The sequence below is a fragment of the Ceratotherium simum genome, chromosome 1 (genome assembly GCF_057802395.1).
Source record: "Ceratotherium simum simum isolate JZ-2026a chromosome 1, ASM5780239v1, whole genome shotgun sequence".
NCBI classification, from domain to species: Eukaryota; Metazoa; Chordata; class Mammalia; order Perissodactyla; family Rhinocerotidae; genus Ceratotherium; species Ceratotherium simum.
The window spans coordinates 16,767,533-16,795,222 of record NC_141900.1 but is presented as its reverse complement, the minus strand read 5'-3'; the positions used below and the strand labels follow the sequence as shown (position 1 = coordinate 16,795,222).

General features: G+C 39.1%; 1 gene segment (V, D, J or C); it reads right to left on the bottom strand.

Annotated features, from left to right (window-relative positions):
• Window positions 1-2,711: 2,711 nt before the first annotated feature.
• Window positions 2,712-24,469, bottom strand: LOC147918143 (T-cell receptor gamma chain C region C10.5-like). The segment is given in 8 exon segments: window positions 2,712-3,308; window positions 5,459-5,506; window positions 5,794-5,841; window positions 6,109-6,168; window positions 11,228-11,275; window positions 14,871-15,200; window positions 22,574-22,650; window positions 24,241-24,469. Coding segments are annotated over 8 exon segments (822 nt in total).
• Between the last annotated feature and the right edge of the window lie 3,221 nt (window positions 24,470-27,690).

Genomic DNA, 27,690 nt, shown 5'->3' with positions numbered 1-27,690 from the left:
TGCTGGTGTGGGTGGAAACTGGCTATTTGTGCAGATCTGATCGGCTCTATCTGTGCTGCTTCTAAGAATGGGCCAAATGACAGAAATGGAACTAGGAGCCTCACTGGGAGGCTGGGTCCTGACCAGGAAGAGCTTCCCATGGAGCAGAAGGGTGAGGAACAGCTCCAGGGTCTGCCTTGGGACTGAAATCTCAGGAACTCAATGGTGTTATCACAGTGAGAACGTCCTGTCTCAGGAGTGGAGTCGCAGATACACCAAGCCCACAGATGATGCCTAAGCCGGACGTCAGTGTATTAATTTAACCTGAGAAAGAGCTCTCATCCAGACATGCTGGGCTCAACCAGTAGATACAGCTGATCCTCATAGGAAACCGAGGCTCACCCAGAATTGGGCTCTCAGAGCACAGACCAAGAAGAATGAAGTATATGATTGAATGTTCCATGAGGTCCGACTATGAAAGCCTAAAGCTTTGATCTCAACAACAGAGCTCTGCTTCCCCCTGGGACTGGACAGATTGAGTCCCTGGGCCTGGGCACCCACTCTGTACCATGCTTGGGTGGGTGGGGGTGGGGACATTTGCTCTTTAAGCTCACACTCTGAACAGCCCTCTTCTAATTGAGCCCAATCACACTTTTGTCTGATGTTAACGACCTCTATTAAGCCTTGCTCAGGTTGACTCTGACTCATCTTAGAGGGACTTATATGATTCAGTATATGACATTCAATTACACAGCTGAACTCAGGGCCTCTGTATCTCTGTGTTCTTGGGAGGGAAAAAGCACCTCACTGTTGCCCCCATCTACAGTCCATCCACGCTACCAGGTTCATGGGCACAGACCTGTGTCACCCCATCTACACTGAGAAAATGAAACCCAAAGGTACCAGCCTCAGTAAATCAAACACCATGGAGGAGCACAGGTACTTGGTGGACTGTTGGGATTATGTTAGTGTTCGAATATGTCCTATTGGCTCTTTCCTTCAGAACAGGGTCAGGAGAGTGGACTGAGATGCAGCATCTGAACAGTCCTGGGCCTGAGATTCCCAACTCATGCAGTAGCTAAATGGAGTAACTTTGTATATAGAAAGCAGGGAACCCCCTACCCACAGCCGAAGGGTATGTTTGACAGCGATTGCGTGTGTGTGTAGATGGGTATTTGCCTCCCATTAGCTGTGGCTTTTTGAAAGTGAGCAAAGTTGGTTGTGGTTTAACTGTCGTTAATTTATCTTATGACACCCTAGCCACTGCTTGAACAACCGCAACCAGCAGGGGTTGGTTTGACTTGGAGCATTTTCCACAAACCCACCACATTTGACAGAGCATGTAAACAAAAGAAGCCTGAGAAAATAACACACTGTCAGCCATACCAGCCCCCTCCCACCACCCAGGCTGTTTCCTCCACCACCACCTGTGCTCTCCCTCCCTGTACTGCCTAGTTCAGGGCAGCCCAGGCCCAGGGCGGAAGGAAGTTGCTGAGAAGTTTGAAGCCACAGGAGACACTGCCTAGTACTGCTCTGCCCAAGACTCTCCGTCCATTTCATTAGCGGGCCCCCAAAACACAGTTGCAAATCTAGGACACACACTCATAGAATAAATTAGGATTTCTATACTGTTGATAACAAAGGGAGCAATTATGGTAATAACAGAGTATATATATGAGGAGATGCGCCCACAAGTCCGTAAGAAAATTCTCACTGACTCCTTGGAGGATGCCTTTAGTAAGGAAGCAGTGCATGTTTTGTTTTGTTTGTCTTTCCCAGTTGAAACTGGGTGAAGGGAAGGCCACATGATGTTGGGTAACAAAATACTGGCCCTGAGTTCAGAGGGACCTGGCTTTAAATGACTATACTTACAAAACAGTGACCTCTCAAGCAAGAACTTAATCTTTCCAAATCTATACACTGTGGACTATAATTGTACCTATCTCGGGAGGCTATTAGAGGATTAATGGGGCTGCCTGGGACAAAGCAGAAACTCACTGAGTCCCTATTCCATCCACACACAACCTCTCTGGGGGGAAATAAGATTAGAGATGACTGTCAGTGTTCTTGTGTTGTGTAGTATCTACTATTCAAAAGTAGACCTGCCAACAGTGGATGCTACTGCTGTTGAGGACTTGCAGGTGCCAGGCATTATTTCCTCATCTAATAATCCACACACCTCCAGGAGATGGCACCGTAACTCCATTTTACAGATGAGGAAGTTATGGCACAGTGAGTTCAAATAACTTGCCTGAGGTCACACAGATGCTAATACTAGACCCTGGATTCAAACCCAGGTACTCAGGGTGCAGAGTCCAGTGGCTTAACCCCTCCACCATGATGCCTCTTGGTGTTAGTGCAGGTCTCATGAGGTTATTGTGAGGACCAGGAAACACGATGCTTGTGAAACAGTAGTGTAGAGCTGAGCACACACAGTGCAAGTCATGCTAGATGTTATGCTGACACCATTGGAATGTCCCAAACCAAAGGAATCTGAATCTGGTGACCTTTCAAAGAGAGGTAACCTGGGTGCCTTCATTTGACTGTGGCTCCACTTGGAGGCAATGCCCCCAAGAAAGCATCATAACCACTATCTCAGGGAAAGAATTAGAACTGTGGCATTGACCATTATTACAACCAGCGCTGGATTTGATAGCTCAGATATCATGCTGTTTCTTACCCTGGACTTTCAATGAGATTTAATCAAATTCAAGTACACACAGACAAATGTAGACTTTTGATTTTTTTTTTATTATGCCTATTATGATAAAAAAATGTACAGAATTCGAATATGAAATTCTGGCTTCAGGATTTGTAAAATGGAAGACTTCAAGGCTGTCATCTGGGTAAAGGGCACTAAGGGACGTCACTAGAAGCTGCATGCTGTCTGTACTCAGAAGGCATGATTATTGGGTTGCTGGATGAGCTGATGGAGATCATGGAGACAGTGGTGCTAAAGGACTATCCCTTGGACCTGCCCCTGAGTAATGGCAGAATTCATCATTACAGAGTAAAATTTTCTGTTTGCCCAGTGGTTTGAGAAACCATTACACAATAATGACATAATAGAAAAGTACACATGTGAACTGAGATAACCAAACCCAGAGTGAAAGCCCAGCTAGATCCTCAGGAGACACTTTTACGGAAAAGAAATGAAGAAAAGTTGACTTCTTTGTGCCACCATCTGTTAGAAACCTCTCCATTGCCAAAGACTGCTGTTCTCCTTAACAGACAGAAGGCGAGGATGGCAAAGTAGACCATGCTCTTGAGGAGGAGGAGGACGTAGGTGTAGTAGGCACAGGTGATGGTGAGCTGCAGCTGCAGGGCGTCTAAGAGAAGACCTTTGATTAGTTTCACCTGTTCTTTAGAAAGGATGGGACGTATTAATCGGAGGGTGGTCACAGTTATCCATTTCTGATGACCTACATTGCAGTGACACCCGGCACCACCAAAAGCCGAAAGTAAACATTTACCACCCTCCACCACCACGGACAACAACAAGACAACTCAGAATCCAGGTTACAGGTCGTGTCAATCAACAACCTCTGCTAAATTCACTTAGAACATTCCAAAATATGAAAAGTAAGGTTATGTTTTTAATCAATGAAAAAAGTATTTCTGATAAATAGCTTTTAGCATTTGTTCACCCCCACAATGTCTCTAAGTAATAAGAGCTAATATTCATTAACAACTAACCAAATGCTAAACACTTGTTCTGAGAGCTTTGCACGCAAAGTTTTAATCTTATTTAAATTTTGCAATAACCAATGAGAGTATTACTTTCATTCCCATTTTACAAATCAACTGAGGACAGAGAGAGAAGTATGTGCCTAGTGCCATGCATTTAGTAAGTACCAGAAACCAGATTTCAATCCCAACACCATGACTTTGAAGAACACATTCTTAGCTATTCTATAATTCTGCCTCTCCAAGTGCAATAAATACACCAGACATCAAATAGTTAAGCATAAATATAAAGTTGAATTCTGATTCAGAAGTATCTGAGCCATTACACATTGTGCATGAAATGAGATTACTATGAAGGATATAATCCATGGAAATTTGGTGGTGTTCACAGGGGGGTGGGTGGGAGGTTTGAGTAAAGAGGGCAGGCATTATATAAAATGGAAGAGAGTGGTTATTCCAAACGCTCTGCAACTTCAGGAGATCATGGCTCACTCACCAGTCCTTCATAAATGTCCCTCACTGTGACTATGATGTTAAAGGATAATTGCACTTAATATCCTTTGAAGTTTGGCAAGAAATATATGATGTCAAGAAATAATTACTGATAATGATGGTGAGCTAGACTGCCTATTCAATGAACTACAAGAGTGAGTCTTTTCCTGTGGAAATTAACATTTTACATGTTTTATCTTCAAGAGTCAGAACTCCAGAATCATTATCACCTGTTGTGGAAAGGGATCTCAGAGGTGATGTGCTCATAACTCCTTGCCCTTGGTCACGTAAGTTTCTAGCTGAGGTCCAGAGCCCCATTGGTTGGAAAAGGAGGAAAGATGACCAGGGCTAGAGCCAATGCTTCTAGTCACTTTCTGTGTACATATGTAGGGAGAAAGGGCCAGAAGCTGGTGCTGATTCTGTGCCAGCTAAATGAGGTACCCGATGCTAGCCATTCCACATAGGTGACGTTACCTCTTCAATAACTGAGTTAGGTGTAAGTATTCTGGGTTAGCAGATGAAGGAAGTATTGCTCAGAAAATGTAAGTAATTTTCCTATATTGATGTAACTAATCATTAAAAGAACTGGGATTCAAGTCCAGTCTGTGATTGTGAAGCCCATGCACTTACCCACCCCCCAACCGTGTGTTCATCGTGTCTCAGGGCCTTGGCTTTGGGGTTTCGGGCTCTAGGACTACATCTTAGAGGAAAAAGAGAGAACTGAGTAAGTAAGTGTATGAACTCTTGATTTAGACGGCCAGGTTGAAACCCTGTATCTAGCTGTTTGGCATGGTGCAAGGGACTTAGTTAATTTCAGCTCATGGTCCTCATCTATAAAATGGGCGAAAATATTGTACCACATCCTAGGAGTATTATGAGAACTAAACAAGAAAATACATGCAAAAGCCAGCAGAACGTCTTCTGTAAGCTCTCACTATGTGCCAGCTCATGTTATTAGCTACTAACAAGGACCAAAGACTTAAAATCTAGAAGCACCTTAATATCATGTATTCCTCAGTCATTAGAAACACGCACAAATGAATAAAGTCCATCGTTGAAATAATTCAGAGCCTATCACTGCACCCTCTAATTTACAGTCATTTCACCCCAAACCAGCATTTACTGTGTTAAGATGACGCCTAGGAAATGATGGATTGATTTAAAGAATCACTCAGTCTATGCTGCAACATCAAGCCATTCTAGTTTTTCTACCTTAAACCAGGGAAGTACAAAAGTCAAGGTTATCCGGAGGAAAAACGTGCTATAGCTTGACATGAAGGCAAACATACACAAAACTTACTGCTTTCATCTCTCAGACAAGCTTTCGTAGAATTAATGGCAGCGACCTCTGGAAGAAATGAGAGCAAGTATTAGTCAATTGTTCATGCCTGTTATTTGACAGTTGATACATATGTATATGTATCTGTGTGTATAAATATATATACAAACACACACACATATATATAATCTGCCAGAAGAGACACAGCAGAGATACTCATTAAAAATAAGAGCCCCACCGTTCCAGGAACAGGTGGTCCTGTCTACTATAAACCAGGGAAGTTCAAAAGGTAATTTGAACAGGAGGGGGAAAAATGCCACGGCATGACGTGAAGGCAAACATATTAAAAATCTTACTACGTTGCTCTGTTGGGGAGGCTGTTGAAGAATCAGAAGCAGTGACAGCTAGAAGAAATGAGAGCAAGTATTAGTCAATTGTCCATGCCTATTATTTGACAGAGTGTATATATATATATATATATAGGAATATAGATATATGTAATCTGCTGACAGAAAGGAGAGACACTCACTAAATATATGAGTAATATGAAGCCCACAATTATAGGAATAATTAGTCTTTAGTATTTTAAGCCTAAGAAGTTCAAAAGTTAAGAGAATCAGGAGGAAAAAAGCCTACAGCCTGACAGATAGGGAACATAGATAATAACTTACTGCTTTCATCTGTTGGATAAGCTGTTGTAGAATCAATAGTAGTGACAATTGAGGTGACAACTAGAAGAAATGGTAGCAAGATTAGTCAATTACCCATGCCCATCGCTCGACAGTGTGGATATGTGTGTACATGAGTATGTGTGTATGCACATACACACACACACTCACACACACACAATCCGCTGACAGAGAGACTGTCCTTAACAATATGAGCCCTACGATTCTAGGAATAGTTCACTTGATTCTATGTAATTCACTAGATCTAATTCGGGTATTGTGTTTCTGCACATGAAGATGTTGACCTTCATGAAGGATACATTTTTTTCTTCTTGATCACAACACGACGGTAATATCCAAGACTCTCTGGTTTTCCTTCTGTATTCACAGCTCCTAGCACAGTGTCTGCCACAAAGGAGGTGTTGGAGAAATACTTGTCGCATGGAAAAATAAACAGAAAATTGACTCCTCTACAGTCTTCAGCACACGTTGCTGACATGAAGAGATGCCACCAAAATCAATTCATCAAATCTTAGAATCCACGACAGACTCTCACATTTGAAGGAGTCTGGTTTAGCAAATTTCCTATGAGAACAAAGGAATCAGGCAGAACTTTCCAAAGCATGCATATCCCAGTATCCCCGACTCGTACACATGACTTTCTGGAGTCGCGGTCTTTGTGGACATGACAACAATATGAATAAAAGCTAAGAGCTATTGAGTGATTATTACTGTGCCTGGCACTGTGTTAAAGGCTCCACATGCATTATCTCCTTTAATGCTCCAGTCACACTGATGTGAGTTGTAGTTTGGAGGAGTCCTTGCTACAAAAGAGGAAATAAGGTAGGGAGAATAAGTAACTTGTGGAGAGTCATACCAGTGATGGCAGAGCCAGCATTCAAAGGATAGTTGTGGTGTATTCAATGAGACAGAGATGTGGAAATTACTTTGTAAAAATAATCCACAGAAATTGAAAATAATCTATAGAGAAACGACATAATTCCACCATTGTGGACAATAAACATGTCTTCTCATCCAGACATGTTAAATACTCTCAGCAAATGACCTTTTTATTATAGCTCAGCATTTCAGTGCAATTCTCTCCCAACATGGAAAGATACGCCAAGTCACTTTTCTACTTCCCCAAATACGTACAACCTGAGGTGACACTTATCTACAATGTAAAAAGGAAAAGACGGCAAACGTACAAAGATAAAATTTTTCAAAAAATAATCGACTGTTGTTGGGGCTGGCCCAGTTGTGTAGTGGTTAAGTTCGGCACACTCTGCTTCTGCAGCCTGGGTTTGGATCCTGGGCGTGGATCTATACCACTCATCAAGCCATGCTGTGGCAACAACCCACATGCAAAAGAGAGTAAGATTGGCACAGATGTTAGCTCAGAGCGAATATTCCTCAAACAAAAAGAGGAAGATTGGCAACATGTGTTAGCTCAGGGCCAATTTTCCTCACCTGAAAAGAAAAATAATAATTTACTGTTGGATGGAGGAAAATAGAGTAGAATTGATTGTTTGGTTTACCCCTTTTTCTACTAGATGTGTTCTTGTTCATATGGATATGGTTCTGGCATGCAATTTTATACACTCAATTGGATCTTTTTTTTTGTTGGCTCTAAAGCTGGGTTTGAGGTATAAGATTTGGAATAAATTCCAAAAATGAAATGTTAGCAGAATCGTGTTTCGGTGTTAAAATATCTTCAAGAACTGACTTTAACACGTCCTAAGAGTCTTTTTCTTTTCCTTACAGTGACTTATTCATTAAAAGATAAATAACACTCTCTTATGACCATGCATCCATTGAGGTAAAAACAATAAAGTAACAATATTTCATAATAAATTCTGTGTACGTCTCCTAAGTTCTCTCTCTCGATCAAGGTTGGTCAAAAACTTGGACCAGATTAGTTTTATGTGTCTTCAAAATCACTTCATTGATTTGTGCTTCCATGTTCTATTCTTAGCTTTTATCAAAATAAAAACCAACAAACAGAAACTTCCAAGAAACAGCACTAAAAATTTGCTATAGAATGACCTTAACAGAAATTTCCTCATTAGCTTTGTCGCCTTGAGAGCCCACAGAAGACATTTGTTTCAGAAATTATGTGCCAAGTAAAACACAGTATGAACTAGAATTTCACTATGCTAATCATCACTGTGGAACTTGTTGTACGGCTTATTTTTCCCTGATCACTAGAAAAATCAAAACTTAATAGGACACTTCAGCCCAGTGGTTATATTAAACTTGTGCTTTGGGTATTTGCTTCCTCTCTGTTTCTTAGCTGTAGAAATAGTAAATTAGGGCTGCTTTTTAAATCTTACTTTAGTTAGTTTGAGGAAAGGATATTGAAAAATACAACAAATGCATAAATAAAGACAACCATGTTATGTTTTCAAAAGCAAGTGTTTTCACTGACACTATTGCATTTGATCTTCATCACAGCCCCAGGAGAAAGCCAAGGCAAGTGTTGGAGCCTAATTTGATCACTGATGAAACTTAGGGTCCGAGAAGATAAGGACTGACTTCAGAAATTGGGACTGGTGCACAGAAAAGGTCTTCACATATTTTCTTCTGGGCTTGTTCCCCACTGCTTCAGAAGGGTTTGTGAACCACAGGGAAAAAATACAAACTGATTCCTTCTTATTTATAGGTGCTACCGGGGTCTTTGGTCTGTTGTGTTCATTCAGGACTTTAAGTCCCGAGTCTAGAGAGTTAGAAGGCCTCTGCCGGGACCCAGGCACAGTCAGCCCTCTGCCCAAACTGTCTAAATATGCGCAGCATCTGCATCAAAGGGACTCCTTTGGGACATCGTGCCTGAATCACGAGAGACCCTGTGTGATTAGGAAAAGAATGTACTCTCTTACAACAGTGCATCCTCCTTGGGACAGTAATTCATCCCGGTGTGCTCATCCACACGTCCTTTCCAGGCCTGGCACAGGCCAGTACTCTAGTAAATGTTTGTTGAGCTTCATTTATTAATGGCAAGTAGTACATTCATTTTGAAGAATGGAAGTATGTGTGTACACATTAGGCTCACTCAATCTCTAATTATGAAATTTTACCTTACAGTGGTATATAAACTATAAATCTTGAAACCCAAAGACCACAGTCAAACTGCAGTGGCCAAATTATTTGATCTTTTGTTGAGCTGCCATCTAGCTCCCTCAAGTGAACACCATTTGGTCACCTAATAACATTTTTTGGGTTATACTCTGAGCATAGCAAGATGAAAGTGAGAGTGACTCTGCTTGTTGAGGCGAACATTCCTGAAAGACGTATAATTGTTCTTGTTTCCTGATCAGGTAAGATCGTCAGAAGTGGAATCTCTTTTTGAGCATTTCTTGTGTGCTAGGTGGCTAGGTGTTTTCATGTATCTGGTTTCATTTAATCCATACAACTATCCCAAAAAACATCACTGTAACCTTAGTATTTTGGAGGATGACTCTCAGGCTGAGAAGGTGTAAGTAAATTTTTCTTTTTCTTTTTTATGTTCCAAAGCCTACAATATTTTAATTCTATGGGGCAATAGAGGGACATTTATGCTACCAATCAATGGGACAACATCTAAGAAAGATTTATATTTGTTTAATTAACAACAATGATGGTGAGCCAGCCTAGCTATTCAGCGGACCACAAGGGTGAGTCTCTTCCTGAGAAAATTTCCCTTACACATGTTTTATCTTCACGAGTCAGAACTCCAGAATTATTAGCAGTTGTTGTAAAAATGGATCTCAAAGGTGATGTTCTCACAACTCCTTGCCCTTAGTCAGATAAGGTGTCCACTGAGGTCCTGAACGTCCAAGATATCAGAAATGGAGGCAAGATCAGCAGAGCTAGAGCCCATGCTTCTAGTCACGTTCTTGGTACATATGTAGGGAGAAGGGGGCAGAAACTAGCACTGATTGTGTGCCAGCTAAATGAGATACCCTATACTAGACATTCCACGCAGGGGACCTTATCTCTTCAATAACCTATTAGGTGTAATTATTCCTGGTTGGGAGATGAGGAAAGTATTGCTCAGAAAATGTAAGTAATTTTCCTATATTGATGCAACTAATCATTAAAAGAACTGGGGTTCAAGTCCGTCTGCGATACTGTGAAGCCCATGCACTTACCCACCCCCCACCGTGTGTCCATCGTGTCTCAGGGCCTTGGTTTTGGGGTTTCTTGTTCTAGGACCGCATTGTAAAGGAAGAAGAGAGAACTGAGTGAGTAAGTGTGTGAACTCTTGATTCAGATGGCTGAGTTGAAACCGCACATCTAGCTGTGTGGCATGGTGCAAGGGACGTAATTAATTTCAGCTCAATGTCCTCATCTATAAAGTGGGAAAATAATATTGTACCACCTCCTAGGAGTATTATGAGAATTAAACATGACAATGCATGCAACACTGGCAGAATGCCTTCTGCACAGGAAGCTCTCGGTACGTGTCAGTTCATGTTAATAGCTACCAGCAAGAAACAAAGACTTAAAAAAAATCTAGAAGCACCTTGCTATCACGTATTCCTCAGTCATTAGAAACAAATCTGCACAAATGAATGAAATCCATTGCTGAAATAATTCAGAGCCCCTCGCTGCACCCTCTAATTTACAGTCATCTCATCCCAAACCAGCGTTTACTGTGTTAAGATGACTCCTAGGAAATGATGAATTGACTTAAAATGTCACTCAGTTTATTCTGCAACATCCCGCCATTCCATTTTTTCTATCTTGATGCAGGGAAGTTCACAAGGTAAGTTTATCCAGAGGAAAATATGCTATAGCATGACATAGAGGCAGACGTATACAAAAACTATGTGGCTTTCATCTTTTAGATAACCTTCTATAGATTTAATAGCAGGGACCTCTAGAAGAAAGGAGAGCAAGTATGAGTCAATTGTTCATGCCTATTAGTTGACAATTGATATATAGGTATGGGTGTGTCTGTGTGTGTGTGTATAATCTGCCAACAGAGAGACAGCAGAGATACTCACTGAAAATATGTGCCCTACCATTCCTGGAATAATTAGTCTTGTCTACTATGAACCAGGGTAGTTCAAATGGTAATCTTATCAGGATGGGGAAATAATGCCATGGCATGACGTGAAGGCAAGCATGTTAAAAATCTTACCATTTTGCTCTGTTGGTGAGGTTGTTGAAGAAACAGTAGCAGTGACAACTAGAAGAAATTAAAGAAAGTATTAGTCAATTGTCCATGACCTATGCTTGACAGTGTGGATATGTGTTTACATGAGTATGTGTGTATGCACATACACACACACACTCACACACACACACATAATCCATTGACAGAGAGACTGTCCTTAAAAATATGAGCCCTCCAATGCAGGGATAGTTCATCTGATTCTACGTAATTCACCAAATCTAATTCAGGTATTGTGTTTCTTCACATGAAGATGTTAACCTTCATGAAGAATACATTTTTTTCTTCTTGATCACAACGGACCGGTATTATCCAAGACTCCCTGTTTTTCCTTTGTATTCACAGCTCCTAGCACAGTATCTGCCACAAAGGAGGAGTTGGAGAAATACTGGTCACATGGAAAACTAAACAGAAAATGTGGCTACTCTACAGTCTTCAGCACACGCTGCTGACATGAAGAGATTCCACCAAAATCAATTTATCAAATCTTAGAATCCATGACAGACTCTCACATTTGAAGGAGTCTGGTTTGGGTAAATTTCCTATGAGAACAAAGGAATCAGGGAGAACTTTCAAAAGTATGCATGTCCCAATATGTCCAACTCATACACATGATTTTTGGGAACTGTGGTGTTTCTGGACATGACAACAATATGAATAAAAGCTAAGAGCTATTGAGTGATTATTACTGTGCCAGGCACTGTGTTAAATGCTTCACTGACATTATCTCCTTTAATGCTCCAGTCACACTGACGTGAGTTGTATTTTGGAGGACTCTTTGCTACAAAAGAGGAAATAAGGTTGGGAAAATAAGTAACTTGTGGAGAGTCATACCAGTGATGGCAGAGCCAGCATTCAAAGGATAGTTGTGGTGTATTCAATGAGACAGAGATGTGGAAATTACTTTGTAAAAATAATCCACAGAAATTGAAAATAATCTATAGAGAAACGACACAATTCCACCATTGTGGGCAACAACCACATCTTCTCTTCCAGGCATGTTAAATATTCTTAGCAAATGACCTTTTCATTTTAGCTCAGCATTTCAGTGCAATTCTCTCCAAACATAGAAAGATAGGCCAAGTCACGTTTAGACTTCTCTGAATATATACAACCTAAGGTGAGACTTATCTACAATGTGAAAAAAAAAAAGGCAAATATACAATGATAAAAATTTTTTTAAAGACGGTACTGTTGGATGGAAGAAAACAGAGTTGAAAACATTGTTTTAGTTTACCCTTTTTCTACTAGATGTGTTCTTGTCCACGTGGATATGGTTCTGGTATGCAATTTTATGCACTCAATTGAATCTTTTTTTTGTTGGCTCTAAAACTGGATTTGAGGTATAAGATTTGGAATAAATTCCAAGAATGAAAGTGTTAGCATGATCACTTTTAGATGTTAAAATATCTTCAAGAACTGACTTTAATGTGTCTTAAAACTCCCTTTCTTTCCTTAACGATGACTTATTCATTAAAAGATAAACCAAAATCTTTTACTACTATGCATTGATTGAGGTTAAAACAATAAGGTGACAATTTTTGATAAAATCTGCGTATGTATCCTAGGTTTCCTTTCTCAACCAAGGTCGGTCAACATCTTGGACCAGCCTAGTTTTACCTTCTTCAAAATCCTTTCATTGATTGGTGCTTCCAAGTTATATTCTTAGCTTTTTTCAAAAACAAAAACTTCCAAGAAACAACATTAGAAATTTGCTGTAGAATGACATTAATAGAAATGTCCTCATTTAGTTTTGTTACCTGATTAGCCCATGGGAAGCATTTGTTTGAGAAATTTGGTGCCAAATAAAACATGTTATGAACTGGAACTTCTCTGTGATAATCATCACCATGGAAATTACTATACTAGTTATTTTTCAATGAGCAGAAGAAAAATCAAAACCTAATAGGACACTTCAGCCCAATGGTCACATTAATATTGTGCTTTGCATATATTGCTTCCCCTCTGTTTCTTAGCTGTAGAAATAGTAAATTGGGGCTGTTGTTTTTTTCTTACATTAGTGAGTTTTAGGAAAAGATATTAAAAAATACAATAAATAGGGGCTGGCCCCACGGCATAGTGGTTAAGTTCACATGCTCCATTTCGGTGGCCCTGGGTTTGCATGTTGGGATCCAGAGTGTGGACCTATGCACTGCTCATCAAGCCATGCTGTGGCAGCGTGCCACATACAAAACAGAGGAAGAAGGACACAAGATGTTAGCTTAACAACAATCTTTCTCAGCAAAAAGAGGAAGATTGGCAACAGATGTTAGCTCAGGACTAATCTTCCTCACCAAAAAAATATACAATAAATACATAAAAAACGTCATCCATGTTGTGTTTTCAAAAGCAAATGTTTTCACTGACATTATTTCATTTGATCTTCATCACAGCCCCAGGAGAAAGCCAAGGCAATTGTTGGAACTTGATTTGGTCACTGATGAAACTAAGGATCCGAGAAGATAAAGACTGACTACAGATATTTGGCCTGGTGCACAGCAAAGGTCTTTCCACATTTTGTTGTGTGCTTGTTCCCCACTGCTTCAAAATGTCTTGTTAACCACAGGGAAAAGTACAAGCTGATTCCTTCTTATTTATAGGTGCTCTGGGGTCTTTGGTCTGTTGTGTTCACATTCAGGACTTTAAGTCGCAAGTCTAGAGAGTTGCCAGACCACTGCAGAGACCAAGGCACATTCAGCCCTCTGCCCACACCGTCTAAATATGTACAGCATCTGCATCAAAGGGACTCCTTTGGGACATCATGCCAGAATCATGAGTAACCCTGGGTGATTAGGAAAAGAATGTATTCTCTTACAATAGTGAAGCCTCCTTGGGACATTAATTCATTCCATTGTGCTCATCCACACGTCCCGTCCAAGCCTAGCACAGGCCAGTACTATAGTAAGTGTTTGCTGAGCTGCATTAACCAATGGCAAGAAACACATTCATTATGTAGAATGGAAGTATGAGTGTACACAGTAGCCTCATTCAATCTTAACTTATGAAATTTCAGCTGACGGTGGTAGATGAAATACAAACCTGGAAAACCTAAGACCATAATCAAACTGCAGTGGCCCAATTATTTGATTCTTTTGTTGAGCTGCCATCTGGCTCCCTCAAGTGAACACTGTTTGGACCTAATATTTTTTGGGTTATAGTCTGAGCATAGCAAGATGAAAGTGAGAGTGACTCTGCTTGTTGAGGCGAACATTCCTGAAAGACATATAATTGTTCTTATTTCCTGATCAGGTAAGATCGTTAGAAGTGGAATCTCTTTTTGAGCATTTCTTGTGTGCTAGGTGGCTAGGTGTTTTCATGTATCTGGTTTCATTTAATCCATACAACTACCTAAAAAACATCATTGTGACCTTAATATTTTGGACTATGAATCTCAGGCTGAGAAAGTTTAAGTGAATTTTTCTTTTTTATGTTCCAAAGCCTACACTATTTTAATTCTATGGGGAAATAGAGGGAAATTTATGCTACCAATAAATGGAACAACATTTAAGAAAGATTTATATTTGTTTGTTTTTCATTAATACTTGACTGAAATGGTGGGGTATCCCTTTGAAAAAAAGTGTTCTGGGAGGTTTTATTTATATACACATACCTTCATTCACTGAAGGAAAGAGAATCTCTTGGTCAACCCCTCCTCTATTCTTCTCATGTTGGACAATACATTTGTGTTCTTTATCCATTGACCTTCCAGTCACGGTCAGCCAGCTGAATTTCGTGTACGTGTCTTTAGTCTTCATGGTTTCTCCCTGCTGGGATTCCAGAATTGTATTGCCATTCTTTTCTTTCCAATATACATTGATAACATCTGGGAAAAAATTCTCAAGGAGACACAGATATGTTCCAGTGTTCTGCCCTCTTATTTCAGCAATTGAAGGAAGAAAAATAGTGGGCTTGGGGGAAATGTCTGCAGGAAGTCTTCTATCTGTGGGGGAAAATGGAACAGCAATTAAAAAGAATCATTAGAGAAACACAAACATTGTTCTGGAACAACCTACTGCATAGTAAAAGGAAGAAAAGCTGCCATTGAATTAGTGCTTACCATGGCCTTTCATCCACAATAGACTGTGAGGTATTTATTGTTCTTATTTTCAATGGGAAAAGAGGTCTAGGAGGTTATGTAACTTGCCCAGAGTCACAGCTGTGAAGTGGCAGAGCTTGGATTAAACTTTGGTCTTTGTTCTTTCTCCACATGCTAAGATGGGATATGAGTTTTAACTTCCCCATTTCAAGGCATCTAACATTCATGAACAGACAAATTTTCAAAAATCTCTTTCCATTTGAGCAGTTAAAAGTACAACTGAATCCTCTGGAGAGTTGCTACTCTGTCAGTGTCATTGGCTGCAAACAACTCTCCATACTGGATACAAGTCTCCCCTTACATTTGAGCTGGGGGAACATGTATCTAGCACCTATTATGTGTTACACAATGTGCCAAGTTCTTTATTCACACTATTTCATTCAATTCTCATACAACCTCTGCTGGATATATACTGTCATACCAATTTATGGATTAGGAAACAGGCCAGAGATAATCGCCCAAGTTCACATAAGCAGGATGTAAGTGGTGGAGCCAGGTCAGCCTGACTCCAAAGCCCAGGCTCTTTGACAAGACCCTCTCACCATTAGAAAGGAAATGTGTCGACTCACAAAACTCACCTGTGATAATAAACTTTGTCCGTGGGCCAAATACTTTCATAATAATTACATATGTTATACTTGACTCCTTTATGTAAGTCCACATGCGCACAAAGCCAAATCCTAATACAATATTTGCACGATGTTGTCTATGCTGTCCTATACTATAAGAATCTGTTTTAAAATCTCTCCTAAGATTTCTACACCCAATCCCCATCACGTTCTTGTTTTTCCTAAACATTCCTAACTATTGCTGCAATTTAATTGCTTCTTGCCTTCCCTCTATTACCATGAAAAATTCCACTCTTCTGATACCTACCTGTGATGACAGGTTTTGTTCCATCACTGAGGAGTTTTGTGTAATAATTCCACAGTGATCAACCTGTATCAAAACTTTAGACTAATTTAGGTTCTCAGTTCTTCAAATTCTAGGGAAGTATGTTGGCCTGAGATTCAAGAGACCAGGGTTCTGGTCCTGGTGCATTTTCCTCACAAGTTCTGTGGCTGAGAAATGAAGTAAATGAAAGGCATTGGCGCCTTATTTGTTTGAAAACAATGATGTAAATCAATTCAACATCCCTACCAGAGCTGAGGTGAGACCCAAATGAAACAAGATCTGAAAAGTGATTTGATTAAAAATGCTATGGAAATAAAGATTATAGTTATTATTATGGTCATTATTGTCATTATCATTATTATTAACAATTTATTTGTGATGATTGCATGCACTAACATGATATTTTGATCTCAAGGGACCCAACTTTGCCCTTACCAATAGGAATTTAGTATTTTGGGGATGCAATTAGATCCAGGGCAATTAAGCGTGAAGACTTGTTCCTTCATTTGCATTCCACTTTGCTCTAATATGCCTGAAATTCTCAAAGTCATAATCACAGGAAATGTGTCTTTCACAACCCAATTAATAGGCAATCATTGTTTTGTCTTATCCACTGCATTGACAGTGTTAAGAAAATCAAAGGGAACATTGGCTAAAGCCTAATAACATGCAGTCAGTACATGGAATTCCTTCACTTGCGTTGTCTGAACAAATGGCTCTTTTCCCTAATCAATAGCACGATCTCTTTGCAGTGCTAGTTTTCACGAGAATTTCAGCTTCAAACTGACATCTTTGCAGCTTACGCGGAAAGTTCAACTTGAAACTCCTGGCAGTGGGCCTTCAAGTCAGAAGGACTAGGGAGACGGCAGGATGCCTGTCCTCAAATCCTCCTACTGTCACGTGAGATCACTAAATGTCACCTGCCTGACCACACTGCTGAAGGTCACCATCTATGGATGACATTCAATGTTATGATGCCCATAGCATTGATGCAGTGGTGGGATAAAATGGGTTTGCTGAAAGACCATTTCTTCCATTTTATAAAATGGATGTTAAAGGCAATGTCCACTCTTTTACTTCACTTATCTCCTAAAGGACTCATGCATTGAAGTCCTTTTCTAATTTTATAGTGGGAAAAACATATACTATTTGAAAATTTGATGTGCTTCATTTCATCAGGTAATGAAAACTATTAATTCCACTACATTTTTGCTCCTACCTTTGAGCATAAAACTTTACTCTGAGCTTCTTGCTAGATAATCACAGATCTTTTTTATTCTGCTTTCCTTAGTGGTGTGGTCTTCTATTTCTATTTCATGGTCTGACTCTGCAGGCATACCTCAGAGACATTGCAGGTTCAGTTCCAGAACACAGCAATAAAGCAATTATTGCACTAAAGCAAGTCACACAATTTTATTGGTTTCTCAGTGCATATAAAAGTTATGTTCACACTACGCTGTGGTCTGTTAAGTTTGCAATAGAATTATGTCTAAACAAAACAATGTACATACATTAATTAAAAAATACTTTTTTGCTCAATAATGCTAACCATCATCTGAGCCTTCAGCAAGTCATAATCTTTTTCTTGGTGGAGGCTCTTGCCTCAGCGTTGATGGCTGCTGATTGATTAGGGTCGTGGTTGCTGAAGGTTGTGGTGGCTATAGAAATTTCTTAAAATAAGACAACAACAAAGTTTGCTGCATTGATTGACTCTTCCTTTCATGAAAAATTTCTCTGTAGCATGTGATGCTGTTTGATAGGATTTTACCCACAGTAGAACTTCTTTCAAAATTAGAATCAGTCCTCTCAAACCCTGTCACTGCTTTATCAACTAAGTTTACATAATGTGCTAAGTCCTGTGTTGTTATTTTAACAATCTTCACAGCATCTTCACCAGGAGGAGATTCCAACTCAAGAAACCACTTTCTTTGCTTATCCATAAGAAGTAACTCCATTAAGCTTTTATCATGAGATTGCAGCAATTCAGTCACATCTTCAGGCTCCACTTCTAATTCTAGTTCTCTCGCTATTTCCATGTATCTGCAATTACTTCCTCTACTGAAGTCTTGAGCCCCTCAAATTCATCCATAAGGATTGGAATCAACCTCTTCCAACTCCTGTTAATGTTGATATTTTGACCTCTTTCAATGGATCATGAATGTTTTTAACGGCATCTAGAATGATGAATCCTTTCTAGAAGGCTTTCAATTTACATTGCCCAGATACATCAGAGGAATCACTATCTAAGGCAGCTATAGTATTATGAAATGCGTTTCTTAAATAACAAGATTTGAAAGCAAAAATTAGTCCTTGGTCCATGGTCTACAGAATGGATATTGTGTTAGCTGGCATGAAACAACATGAATCTCATTGTACATCTCCATCAGAGCTCTTGGGTGTCCACGTGCATTGTCAATGACCAATAATATTTTGAAAGGAATCTTTTTTTTCTGAGCTGTAGGTCTCAACAGTGGGCTTAAAATATTTAGTAACCCATGTTGTAAACAGATGTGCTGTCACCCAGGCTTTGTTATTCCATTTATGGAGCACAGGCAGAGTAGATTTAGCATAATTCTTAAGGGCCCAGGATTTTCAGAATGGTAAGTGAGAATTGGCTTCAATGTAAAGTCATCAGCTGCATTAGCCCCTGATGAGAGAGTCAGCCTGTCCTTTGAAGCTTTGAAGTCAGGCATTGAATTCTCCTTTCAGCTATGAGAGACTTAGATGGCATTTCTTCTAACATAAGGCTGTTTCATCGACATTGAAAATCTTTTGTTTAGTGTAGCTGCCTTCATTAATGATCTCAGCTACATCTTCTGGATACCTTGCTGCAGCTTCTACATCAGCACTTGCTGCTTCCCCTTGCACTTCTATGTTATGGAGATGGCTTCTTTCCTTAAACCTCATGACCCCACCTCTGCTAGCTTCACACTTTTCTTTTGCAGTTTCCTTAGCTCTCTCAGCTTTCATAGAATTGAAGAGAGTTAGGGCCTTGCTTTGAATTAGGCTTTGGCTTAAAGGAGTGTTTGTGGCTGTTTGATCTTCTACGCAAATCACTAAAACTTTCTCCATATCAGCACTAAGGTGTTTTGCTTTCTTATCTTTTGTGTGTTCACTGGAGTAGCACTTTTCATTTCCTTCAAGAAATTTTCCTTTGCAGTCACACTTGGCTAACTGGCACAAGAGGCCTAGCTTTCAGCCTATCTTGTCTTTCAACATGCCTTCCTCACTAAGCTTAATCATGTCTAGCTTTTGATTTAAAATGAGAGATGTACAACTCTTCCTTTCACTTGAACACTTAGATGCCACTGTAGGGTTGTTAGTCGGCCTAATTTCAATATTGCGTCTCAGGAAATGGGGAGGCCCAAGGAGAGGGAGAGAGATGGGGGTTCAGTTGGTCATGGAGCAGTCAGAACACACAACATTCATTGATTAACTTCACAGTCGTATATGGACACTGTTCATGGAACCCCAAAACAATTACAATAGTAACATCAAAGATCGCTGATCACAGATCAGTGAGGTCTAACTTGAATGTGACGTGAGAGGTGGGAGAATATATTTGCAAATCTAGCTCTGTGATACAGACACAAAACATGCAGAATTCAAAGAGACTGAAAGTGCTAGAACATAAGGTGAGGCTTTCTTTCCCCAAGCTATCTCTCAGAAAACAGAAATTGCCTCATTTTTCAGTCCTTCTACAACCTCTCATACTAAAAGATGCTCTTCTAATACTCTGTTGTGATCAAAAAATACTACTTGGACAAGATCTATACCTGAAATGAACTCAATTAATGCTAGTTTGGGGGCTAACACTGGTGAAAGAAAATAAAGAAATCTAACATGGATTTGGTAAATATTACTTGGGACTAAAGCTCTACAGTTTATGCTTATGTTGCATATTTATAGAATAACAGAATAAATAAAAAATGATTTCCTTTTGTTTTATAAATGTATAATTGCCTCTTTAGATAAAATATCCCCTCCATCATCCTAGGGGGATCACAAGTCAGGCACTCAGCCCTTGAGATGATCTAGAATGTTGCTCTAAGGTAGATGTTTCAGATGCATGTGAAGAGTCTGAACAAAATTTTTAATGAAATGAGAGAGTGAAAAGAGCAACATTTCTCAACTGATATTTGTATTGATATAATTTTTAACTCTGTAGCTATAATACAGTTAAAAATTAAATATTATAAATGCATATATGACTTTTATCTATATCACTATATATTAACACATTCAAGTTGCAAAACCTCCTCCTTTTTTTACTTCCATATATTTCTATTGGAAAATGAGATATCACCTTAAATTCAGGGTAACATTATTTGACATAATGCTTATTATATTCTAATCATTTTTACAAGCAGCTAACAATTAGCCTTAGAAATGGAAAGATTTTTCCAAATACTGTTTGTTCTAATGTGACCCTGTTCACTAGATGGTGATTAATACGTTTATCTATACCCCTGATTTCCTAAGAATTCCAATGGTGGTAATTTAAATTCTGGAGAATTGACATTTTTATCACTGACCATGTTGGTAATTTTCATATTTAATTTTGTTTAATATTCATAACATCTACTTGAGATTGTTGTTACATAGATGGAATGAATGGATGGAAATGTATCAAAATGTAAACAGTGATATGTGTCAATATAAAATTTTCATTTTTTGTTTATTTTCCTATTTTCCTATTTTTTAAACACTGGGCCAATATTATTTTTATAATTTTAGTAGAGCAATAATCAGTGAATCAAAATTTATTTGCTGAAGGATGACTATACAAAAAGTGATAGGCTCAGAATCAAAGTCGATATTTTTCCCTGCAACACACTCTCCTAAAAAACATTTTTCAGGACCCTCATGAATTATATCTGTGTCACTATTATTCAATGTGATTGCTACAATTTACATTGAATATAAAGTCAGCTGGAAATAAAGGACCAGAAAGTTGCTTTTCCAGTTATAAATTCATTGTTCATATGATCACAACCACTAAGGAAAGCAAAATATGTAATTTCTTTCATCTTTTCAATGTTTTATCAATTTTGTGAAAATTCTTTGGAAACTTTCATTTCAATGGATTTAGTAGGGTAGGAATGTCCTTGTGAGGTATTCTCCCTCATTCAGGCAAAATTTCATCTTTTAGGCTAATGAGGACTGAACAAATTTACTGGACTGAATTTAGTAAAAAATAAACCCATCCTATGACATTCTTGAATATGGTTGCCCCAGTTAAATATTTTGATACTTGATGTTAATCATCCTCTGACCAAATGACAGGTTTAGCAATTTTTGTTCATTTTTTCCTCTTGGTTATTTTTAGAATCAAATAAACAAAATATCTAAACTTCATTACAAATCTTTCAATACAGAAGTACCAAATGGACCTAATGTCCCCACCACTTAGGGACTCACAATTGTTCTAGCTAGTTAACTCTGTGTTAATGTCCTCCTTGCTAGGTCAGGTAGAGAACTGCCTCCAACGACCTGGATGGAGTTAGAACACTTATCCACTAGACTAGAAACTTTTAGAATGTTGGGGCTTGTCCTATCTGTGTCTTGTTCACTGTTTTATCGCTAGCATCCAGCATAGAAACTGTCTTCACTGAATGCTTGCTAATATAGTAAATGAGCAGATGAGGATGTAAAACCATGCAGACTCTTTTCACGGGCTTTGGAGCTGAAACAGCTTATTGAGCTTACAAATTCCCTTAAACTGGCCCATCTTTAGGCAATACAACAAGAGTTGTGATAGCATAAATTTTGACTGATCTCAGCCTACCTCTAAGAAGCTAGAGTAATAAGAAGTGAGATTTATTGATGTTATATAGTCATTTACTTTAAGAATTAGTTTTTTGCACTGCTATTAGGGATGAGATTAAAACCCATAATATAGGTTTTGCAGGTTATTGCAAACATATACTATGTTTTACCTCAAAATATAGAGAATTGGTAATTAACAAAAGTATCTCTCACTTAAAATACAGTCTGCAAGAAAAGTATCTTGAACCAATAACTTATACCAATGGTTTACAGACATGTCCTCAAAATATCTTAATTTCTAGCCTGAGGCTATCATTTTTTTGTGTCTGTATTCTAAAAGCAGAATTTCAATCCGCTTATAAGCAGGGAAGTGAACAAACCGTTTACAAAGAAGCTCTGTTTTCACATACAGTGATCAGTACCTACAAACTTGCTTTTCATATGCTGAGGCCAAGTATGTGGTACTCGGATAAGGGTGATCCTAAATTGTTTTTTCTGAAAAGTATCTATCAGTTTTTCATTACTAGGATACAAATAGGAAAAAAGTTACTTACCAGAGGGAGTTACTGTGAGCTTGATCCCTTCTCCAAACCTCTTGATCCAATGTGATCTATCACCCTGGTTACAGCTTCTACAAAAACAACCTCCTTCTAAGCTTCATGATGTAACTATCAGTGAAAAGACTGTGGGCTGGCAATTTTACTTCTGGATTCCTTTGGAAGGCCTTGAATGTACGTTTTGTGGCATCTGATATAATTTTCCCTCAGATAAATTGACTTAAATGTCTATTTTCCAGCAAGGCACTAATCATTGAAAAGCACTGATGGAAAAAGGACAGAATAAGAGCACAAAAAGAAGAGATCAGGCCCAACAGGTCAACCAACTACTTTTCTAAATTACTGGGAAAAGCGTTCAGAGAATGAGAATATTTTTTATTTCCAGGTGTTCAATTGTGTTGAGACTGCTGAGTGATTGCATCAAAGGAAAGGTGTTTTTGTTCTCACAAACACCAGACCCGCTTTGTTAGCAATTTGGGATTGTATTTCTGAAAGGAAGAAACTCTTCAGTAACTGAAATGCAAATATTCTAACAAAAATATACTTGAGAAATGTGAACAAAGTTCTCCATTTTTAATAAAGCCACTTTTAACATTTGGCAATATGATTCTTTACCCAGCAATGCCAAATGAAAAAATAATTTCTATGATGAAATTACTTTTCCTGGAGTAAAAGAAGAAATTCATAGAATTCTATCTTCTATGAAATAATAGATTGCTCCTTTAAACTAAAATTTGAAATCATATCAAGTATGTTTTCTGACCACAATGGCATGAAATTAGAAATTGACTGCAATAATAAAGCTGGGAAAGTCACATATGTGGAGACTAAACAACATGCTACTGAATAACTATTGAATCAATGAGGGAATCAAAGTAGAAATAAAAAAAATACCTAAAGACAAATTAAACTGAAACACAACATACCAAAATCTGTGGGATGAAGCAAAAGCAGTAATAAGAGAAAATTTATGGCAGGAAAATTCTCAAATAAATACTCTAACATTACACCTGAAGGATCTAGAAAAAGAGGAACAAGTGAAGTCCCGTATCAGTAGAAGGAAGGAAATAATAAAAATCAGGGTGGAAATAATGAAATAGAGACAAAAAAGACAACTGAAATTTCACAATGTTATAAACTATCATGATTTCAATTAAAAAATAAAATAACTGTGACAGATCTTACTGAGAACTCTCATTGGTTCTAAAGGAAACCTCCCTGCCCCATCCCTGACTCCACAGAACAAGGGCTGCCACTGAATCCCTGGTTCTGATTCATGACCCCTTGGAGTTTCCATTCTGACTAGCCACTGGCAATGCCAACCCCATGGATTTTCCTTGTGTCTTTCGTTCGGGTTTGTAGGTTGACTTTTCTCCTTTCTTGTCTTTTCATTGGTGTTGTGTCCAGAGTCAACCTTCTCAAGTGTCTCTGACTTCTTTTTTCAGATGGAGACACCAGAAAAAGACTGTCTCAGGATGAACTCTCTTTTACCAGAACATCCGCCAGAACAATACACACAAGTTGCAAGCTGTCTGGGGTTCCCCTAGAGAATGCCATTGTGCACTGGTACTAACCAAAAGAAGGGGAGCCCCTGAAACGAGTCATTTATGGCTTAAGCCCAACCCCTGCTTACAGACAGATAAGAAAGATAACAGAGCTTTTACCTGATCATCAATAATGTTGTTAAGTCTGATGAAGCCAGCTACTACTGTACCTGCTGGGATCTCACAATGTCACCGAGTCAGAGGGGACCTGTAAGAAAACCTTCTCTATTACTAGCCCTCAACTCCTTCCACACTTGAGCAACCACAACAGACTCTTTCATGCTCTCAATCATCGGTTCATAGGCTGTTGGGACAGGAAGGGTGCTCAGGACATATATATGACATTACATATCAACGTCTCTGCTTCAAATGAGGAAGCTGGGGCCCAGAGATGGCGAGTCCAAAGCTAGTTAACCACAGAGGTAGGGCTACACCCTACCTCATTTCAGATTCTCAGTCTAGTGCCATTTCCTGCCTCTCTTTTGGTCAGTGTTGAAATTCTTTTAGAAAAATTGCGTTTCTCTCAAAAGGAAGCTTTAACACCTGTGTCTTATCTTCATAAGTGTTACTCTCAGAACCCAATCAGGTCTGATACGTAGACAAAGTGTGTGACTGCCACACTGTTGAGAAGGGATACAGGTCAGCAGGGGATGGACCCCCAGCTCCGTCTACCTCCCTGTTGTTTCCCACGGCTGTCTACTCCCCTCATTCCTCTAGCTGCCTATCTGTTCTGAAATCTCCAATAACTGAAATAGTTTCCCTGCATACACTTCAAACACATGGGCATGTGGGAGGTGGAGATTGGTTTCTTCATGAACATATTTGTAAATTCTTTGCCAGTTACAGAATGACCTGCCAAACCAAGGCCCAAATTCCCTGCTTTTCGCTGTGATACCTGGGACCAATCCTAACTGGATGGTCACACACTTAGTTCCAAGTTTGGTAACCTGACCCGCTTTCTGCCTTGTTAGAGGGACTCAGGACCTTTTCATGTCCAAGGTCTTACCAGCCGCACCTTGAAAATACCAATAACGGTAATAACAACAGAATCTATACCATTACGTTACAGCTAAATCCCTGTCTTCTTGGATGTCTAATAAGTAGCCAGAAAAAATTATTGACACCAATCCCACTCCCTCACCCCAATCCCCACAGTTTGTATTATTTTTCTCCCCAAATTTCCCTAACTCAGTAAAGGGCAAAGGAGTATTGTGTCATTTAACACAATAGCAATAATGTTTTGTCAAGAAGATGGTGTTTCCTTGAACTTCCATGTCTTTTGCTTCCTCTGATATTAAGAGGAGGGGATGAGTAAACCCAGCTATTCTTTAGGCATTTCCCGTGATATGAGATCTGAAAGGAGGAGACAGGAGACCCTGGGAACTGGGGTTTCATCTGCCAGAAAGTGAAACACGAACCAGACCAAATCCCATGGGACACGCCTGAGTCTAGAATTGGCTGTCATGACAGAGCCCCCAAGCAAAGCTCTTAGATCCTACACAGAGAACTCCCACTCCTCTCTCCCACTTAATGCAAGTTTAGAAACTCTTTATTTTCCAGCTTACATGTGCAGAGTAGTCAGCAAAGCTCATGACAGAAATAGACACTTAATCAAAATTATAATTATAATTCTGAACTGCACACCACAAATATTTCCATGGATACTTTAATCTCCTAGTAAAACTCAAGGACAAGTGAAAAGAAGCTAAATTGTGGGATCTAGTTGTATATTTGGATTAAACCTCACCCAGTCCTCACAGGTTCTTTTGCTAGGTGCTTGCACTGACTGCTCATTGTTTTTTAGAATAGGCAAATAGACCATTTCACCTACTTTAAATTTATCTTGATATTTCCTGTGATTCTTAGAAAGCAACATCCAATACCTTATACTTGACTATTTGAGATACAGATTCTCTACATTATATAGATCTGGAAGAGAACCAGAAATGTCCCTGCCACACACATCTTTCCAACACCCAAGAGTGTGAAGTAGTTAAAAAAAACAGGGTTTGGAATCCTGTGAACTTGAACTCAAATCACTGCTCAGTTTGAACTCCTTGACTCTCAGTTTCCTTCTTTGCCTTTTAACAGTAATAACCATATATAGGTGAAACTGAAGACAGATAAATGTGTGGATGGTGCCTAATTCATAGCAGACCCCATCTTTATGAATTTCCTTCCCTTTCACTACCAGAAAACACAGAGCCCTGGCTTGTGGTCTTGGAGCAGGGAGAAAGAAGTGGGGAGGAGATTCAGAGCTAAGGTAGAGTGTTTATTTCCCAAGAGAGATTTTTCCACATGCAAGTGCCTTTCATGCATACCTGTTCAGAACAGACAAATAAACACTTCTTATTTTCAAACAAGAAACAAGTGCTTCATCAAACATGTTTGCCTGTGGGCGCTGTATAAAGTAAGAAGTATCTGAATTGTACATAGTGGCATGTTAAGTACCCAATGTGCAAAAGAAGCCCTAAGAGACTAGAAGATCATCAAGTTCAGAGTGAAGACAGGTGGTAAAATTGCTAAGGGGAAGAACCTGCTTGAAAGTGAAGTGACCTGGCCTCTCCCACACCTGCCCCGAGTTTTTATAAACCTGTCAAGTCAGACTTCCAATAATCCATTGTATTGTATAGAAATGTATCTGATATCATCTAAGTGATGGGTGAAATCAACATCATGGCGGACTGTGAAAGCTAGTGGCTCACAGATAGTATGTAATTTTATCTCTTGCATGTCAGGTCATATGTTCTTTTCGCTTTAAGACAGCTCTGGCCTTCTCTCTTATCAGAAGTCTCTGTAATCTTGTCATGTGCCAGGTTTAATTAAAAGCATCAAATATCTAGAAGACATGGTATTCTAAAAGATACTCCTAAGACTAATGTCAAAGAGTATACTGCCTGTGTTTTCTTCTAGGAGTTTTATGGTTTCAAGACTTACATTTGAGTCTTTAATCCACTTTGAGTTAATTTACATTTGAGTCTTTAATCCACTTTGAGTTAATTTTTGTGTATGGTGTAAGATAATGGCCTACTTTCATTCCTCTGCACGTGGCTGTCCACAATTTTCTCAACACCATTTATTAAAGAGACTTTCCTTTTTCCATTGTTTGTTCTTGGCTCTTTTGTTGAAGATTAGCTGTCCATAGACGTGTGGGTTTATTCTTGGGCTCTCAATTCTGTTCTATTGATCTGTGAATCTGTTTTTCAGCAAGTATCATGCTGTTTTGATTCCTATTGCTTTGTAGTATATTTTGAATTCAGGGAGTGTGATACCTCCAGCTTTGTTCTTTTTTCTCAGGATTGCTTTGGCTCTTTGGGGTCTTTGTTGTTTCATATAAATTTTAGGATTTTTTCTTCCATTTCCATGGAAAATGTCATTGGGATTTTGGTAGGGAGAGCACTGAATCTGTGGGTTGCTTTAGGTAATATGAACATTTTAACTACGTTAATTCTTCCAATACATGAGCGCAGAATATCTTTCCATTTCTTTGTGCCTTCTTTGATTTCTTTCAACAATGTCTTATAGTTTTCAGTGTGCAGGTCTTTCACCTCCTTGGTTAAGCTTATTCCT